General features: G+C 38.2%; 1 protein-coding gene across 2 annotated transcripts in view; it reads left to right on the top strand.

Annotated features, from left to right (window-relative positions):
- Nucleotides 1-480: 480 nt before the first annotated feature.
- rreb1a (ras responsive element binding protein 1a) overlaps nucleotides 481-6,000 on the top strand; it is a 92,433-nt gene continuing 86,913 nt past the window's right edge. Inside the window, exon 1 of one of the 2 annotated variants that reach the window (XM_079805965.1) lies at nucleotides 481-771. In XM_079805965.1, the coding sequence (XP_079662091.1) occupies nucleotides 732-771 (40 nt within the window). In that variant the 5' untranslated portion in view covers nucleotides 481-731. The remainder of the gene's footprint in view (nucleotides 772-6,000) is intronic. The other variant, XM_079805966.1, reaches the window with a different exon arrangement.

Below are 6,000 nucleotides of genomic sequence, written 5' to 3'. Positions count from 1 at the left end.
GTATTAAAATATTGTAAATATTTACTTCGAAAAACTTCTGGCATGATATAAATGTTGAAACAGATCAAATTTGTATTGTTTATATTTATTTATATTTATTTATCTTCCTGACTACATGGGATCATGATTTACAACCACTTTTTTGTAAGTCTTCCTACTGTTATTATTTTCTTTTATCTTTAGCCTATGTCTAACCTTTTTTTGCACCTTACTTAGTCAATTCATTTTCATTAAATGAACTCTCGTGTGTCCTCCAGTGCCCACATTCAGATAAGATGCAGGTGTGTGTGTGTGTGTGTGTGTGTGTGTGTGTGTGTGTGTGTGTTTATATGATTGTTGTGAAAGTATTTTTGTGGGATGCTTGTGTGTGTCTGCAGCTTCAGTAACGCGCGTCCCCTTGGAGACTAGAGCAGGAGCAACACGTGATACTCCGCCTTACTGATCAGCTTTAGAGGAGAGAGAGAGAGAGAGAGAGAGAGAGAGAGAGAGAGAGAGAGAGAGAGAGAGAGAGAGAGAGAGAGAGAGAGAGACGCAGTAATAAGCGTTTTCCTCTCTCCTCCCTAAAGCATCTCGGCGTGGGGGGGATTTGGGAGAGTGGGGAACTCAAACGCAAAGTTGACGAACTTTGCACATCTTTTACAAACGCCATTTTGATTCCTCTCCGGAACAACTTTTTGCAGCTTCTTTTTTTTCTTCTCTCTCCTCAGCTCATCATCACCATCATCATCATCATGTCTCGGCGAAAGCAACCCAACCCCAACAAAGTCAAACGTAAGTTACTCGGATCTCCTACAACTCTCTCGTGGGCCTGCTGTGTGTTTATTTGATGTGTTTTAGCTTAAGTTCGTGTCTGAGTTAAAGTTAATGTGGAGTAAGAGGATACTTTTTTTCCCAACTTCAGCTTCCTCGTTGCGCGAGGAGAGACCTGATGCTCACGCGCACAGCCCAAACCTGCCCCAAACAACTCCGTTTCTCTAAGACATCGGGGTGTTTCGACCCACACAACTTTGTGTTCGCCTTTAACAACTTTTTAATGCTGTATGGAAGTTGTTACATGCGGTGATGGGGGTCAAAGTCTGTTGCTGTTAGCTAGCGTTAAGCTAACGCGCTGCTGTCGCGCGGAGCATCACATCTCGCGTGCACTTTGATCGCTTCGGCTCGAGCTGGTTCTGCCATCGACCATCGAAAATGTCGTTTTTAGTGCATATCATCTGCTTTGTACGTCTTTGTTAGTCTGTTTACTTGTTTATTCTACTTCGACGACAACCTGTTGCGTCACAAAGTTTGTTTATCTGTTCAAGGATGGCCTATATTTGATCACGAAACCGTTCAGGTAGTGGCAGTTTGAGTGAAGAAAAGTCGGTTGGGTTTTTTTTAAATCGTCGAAAGCGTGTCGTCTGTCACATTATTAATCATTGTTTTGGGATTAGTTAAGATGCTCATCATCAAAGTAAACACGTTTTATGTCTATTACATGTTGTTTTAAAGTGTTCATGTAAGTTTTATTGAAAGTTTGTCGAGCTGAACTGAAGGAATGGATGAGCCCGTTCGGTCTCTCGGGAGACGGCAGCAGAGCTCGCGCTGGTTAGATAATGGTTGCTAGGCATTTGTGTTCCGTCTCTTTTCCGCCCCTCCTCGGTGAGGCAGAAACTTCAGGAGAGTCTGAGGTAAACGTGGCAAATTCACTCGCCACATCTTGTACATCCTTTACGGTGTCTTTTTATGGTTTTAATAAGCTTTTTGCAGTTAAAAAGTAACCTAGTTATTACTATTTAAAGAGACAGTAGCGCAAAAATGCAAATTCTATCCATCCTCTTGCTCACCCTCAAGTTGTCCCAAACCTGTAAATGTATTTGTTCTGCTGAACACAAAGGAACATAGTATGAAAAATACATTACATAATATTTTATTTTTGGGTGTACTATCCCTTTAAGTAACGTTAGGCCTCTGGTAACCATAGTTACAATAAAACGCACTACAACAGCAAGATTTGTGATTGATAATTTGCTCTATCGATATGATGTGATGGCTAAAATGGGCAAGTTAGTGCATATATTTGTACGTCAATGAGCGTTTTGAGTCTTATTTACAAGTTGGAAACTCGGATGCTGATTTGTGAGGTTAAAAGGGGCTGAAATACTGATGTATATGATCTAATTTATTTATATAAATTTTTTTATTGTTTTAAATCTGTAGCACTTTGAGATTTTGTTTAATTTAAAGTGCGTTACAAATAAAATGTATTAGATAGATAGATAGATAGATAGATAGATAGACAGACAGACAGACAGACAGACAGACAGACAGACAGATAGATAGATAGATAGATAGATAGATAGATCAGTGAGTGGAAAGCAAGTCTGTAGCAAATCTTGTCTGTCACTCAACTTTCACGGTTTGCTTCACATTTAGTTAAATAAGTAATAGAAATTAATATTTTCCATAATTTTGTATTTAGACGTAGGCTTAGTTAAATTGTGAACACTAAACCATAAAAGTGCCTTAAATTAAGCGCAGTCAACTTAAGTCTTTTCAACTTAAATGATATTAAACAGACTTAAAAAACTGTAAAAAGCTATTAATTTTGATTAGCATGCAAACACAAAGACTGGTCTGGAACGGTGTAAATGAGTGACACGGAGCAACAGAGACTTTGGCTCCGGCTCCACTACAGGTTTTCCGGTTTGCACACCAGTGAAGCTGCTCCGACTTCCAAAACACCCGCTCCATGCTCCGCTCCGCTCCCACTTCACGCCACTTACACACCCTGGGGTCTGGATTGGTACAAATAATAAAACAAGTCCCATTGCTGCTCAACCAATCACAACAGACGACCAAAACTAGTTTTTTGGAGGGGGGTCGTGGCAAATAAAGATGTTTCCCCTTGCCTCTTTGGCCTTCTTTTAAAGGAAGGGAGGAGAGGACAGATCCGGATGAGAGGTTCACATTCCATTACGAAATTCAACACTGTAGACGAGCAGAGTCAAGAGCTGCAGCAATGCACTATCACTACAGGCATCACGCCTTCTCTCCATCGCTATATATATATATATATATATATAAGCGACCCCTTAAAGTAAACCCCCCACCTGATGTATAAAGATGACAGAAAATGCTTTTCCCTCAAACGAATGCTGTCAAAGTTTGGCAGAGATCGTCTTTGTTATGAATAGGACCATACGGAGGCCTTGCAGCCAGTATTAAAGGATCAGCTTGATGATGTTGTGGCTAAAGGAGGAGGATGTTTCCATGTCGTTTTGTTTGTTTCCTCTTTGGCTAAGGCTAATAGGAAAGTTTGCACTCATATTTGTTCTTTTTTATTTTGGGAGATACATTCTAGAGTTTCTTGAAGTATGCACTTGGACTTTTTTTTTTTGTTCTCTGAGCCTCTGCTAAACGAGTTTGTGAAGTGTTTTCGCATGCTAGATCTGGTGAATGTGATCCCAGAGGAAACGCAGATTGATGCTAGACTATCAGGGAAGTTTTCGGATTGCATTGAATAGAATCTAGGGCTGCCAGTAACGACTATTTTTATATCGATTGATCTATCGACTGATTTTTCGATTAACCAATCGACTGATTTATTGTTTAATCTATCGACTAATTTATTGGTTAATCTATCGCCTAATTTATCGATTAATCTTTCGGCTAATTTATCGATTAATCTATCGACTAATTTATTGGTTAATCGATCGACTAATTTATCTGTTAATCTATCGACTAATTTATAGATTAATCTATTGACTAATTTTTCGGTTAATCCATCGACTAATTTATCGACTAATTTATCGACTAATTTATCGACTAATTTATCGACTAATTTATCGACTAATCTATTGACTAATTTTTCGGTTAATCTATTGACTAATTTATCAATTGATCTATCGGCTAATTTATCAATTACTCTGTCGGCTAGTTTATCGATTAATCTTTAATCTATCGGCTAGTTTATCAATTGATCTGTCGGCTAGTTTATCGATTACTCTATCAGCTAATTTATCAATTATTCTGTCGGCTTGTTTATCGATTACTCTATCAGCTAATTTATCAATTATTCTGTCGGCTTGTTTATCGATTACTCTATCGGCTAATTTATCAATTTATCTGTCGGTTAGTTTATCGATTAATCTTTAATCTATCGGCTAGTTTATCAATTGATCTGTCGGCTAGTTTATCGATTACTCTATCAGCTAATTTATCAATTATTCTGTCGGCTTGTTTATCGATTACTCTATCGGCTAATTTATCAATTTATCTGTCGGTTAGTTTATCGATTACTCTGTCGGCTAGTTTATCGATTAATCTTTAATCTATCGGCTAGTTTATCAATTGATCTGTCGGCTAGTTTATCGATTAATCAATAAATTAACCAATAGATTAATCTATCGACTAACTAATCGATTAATCTGCCGCTAAATTAATCACAATTTTCAACAATTTTACTTAAAAACATTTAATTTAACTTGCAACGTTGGCCTTCAGTAGGTGTACTATAAAAAAGTATAAACGTAAACAAGCCCTTGACAAAATGTAAAACTAAAAGAGTAAAAATGTAAAAAGGTACAAATTTGTAAACCAACATAACAAAAAAAGAGAATATCAGCAAATACTTTTTATATAGAATAGTGTTGTCACGATACCAAAATTATGACTTTGATACGATACCAGACTAAAACACCTCAATATCGATACCATGGCAAAGAACAATAAAAGTAATTGAATAATATGACAGAACTTATTATTCATTGTTTTATAATTGTTTTACGGTTAAAAACTCACTTGTCCGGCATGTTCCTGCCCTGCTTCACACAGAATATAAGGTCCGGCCCTTTAAGAGCTGCACGGACCAAATTCATTGTAACACCCGATTTCTCATTCAACTCTGTGTATGTTCACTAAAGACAAATCCCACTGCGTTTACTCGAACACTCGCCAGGACGTGCATTTTTATTAACCAATCGCGGCAGGTCTAATAGAATCCCATGCATAATGTCCCCAGTATCCTTTACTTAATTGTTTATGCGTTCTGAAACACTTGAAAATCCGGTGTCCATTCCCTCATGGGATAATAAAGTATATAACCCTCCCTCGGGTCTCAGTGAGTGTCCTGGGTATTGACATTATCTAAATTCATTAGAGTAATTCCTCTCTTACGATTAACACTTTACAGCACTGCTTTGCATCAATGAATGACCCCGTCAGATTTACATTTAATTTTATTGGATTTTCTATCTTCGATAGTCAGACCCTTGACCATTGCATCTGGAATGCTTTGTAAATAATTGATATGTGTTTTAAACCTCACATCTTGTACCTTTTTATAGCTAGAACATAGGCAGCTGTCCTGGTTAATTCTTACACATCCATTCGTTCAAGATGTTTTGCGGTTTTATCGATTACTAATGCTATTGAAGTCTAAATGAGACCTTACACATGTGCATTAAGGGACTTGAGTAGTGGTGATCCTGTTATCCTAATGGAGAGGGACCTGCTTTTGGCCTTAGGGCAGAATTGGTTGGCCCTTTGGCTCCCAGGCTATATTTATCCTGCCGTTTTTAGATAAGATTATATTCCATCCCTCTGTGTGGCGGAGGCAGGGAGGGACACAGAAAGAGTGGATGGAGTGAGAGATGGAGGTGTATTTGTAGTTTTCCCCCCACAAATTGGGTGTTTATACATAAATATGAGGATGCTGTTGTATAAGTAGAGACGCTTAACATCACACAAAAGAACTAGGCGAACTCATTCACGAATGGCGGCAATTAGTTGGAGTTGTGGATCTGTTTGTTGATGGTATTGGCTCACAGATTACCTTGCGTTGTATTAAAACGAGTGGCTTATTTTAGAGTGACATGCTTCGGTCTGGACGCCCCTACAAGAATAGTGTTGGGTGCTGACACTTTAGCCCCAGCTATATTTGTGGATGTCCAGGGCTGTGTTTCCCAAAAGCATCGCGATCGTAGAACAATTGCCTACGATGCTTTTGGGAAAGTCAATCAA

Source organism: Gobio gobio, assembly GCF_949357685.1.
Source record: "Gobio gobio genome assembly, chromosome: 23".
NCBI classification, from domain to species: Eukaryota; Metazoa; Chordata; class Actinopteri; order Cypriniformes; family Gobionidae; genus Gobio; species Gobio gobio.
Note: the sequence above shows the minus strand (reverse complement) of the source record. Positions and strands in the feature narration are given on the sequence as shown.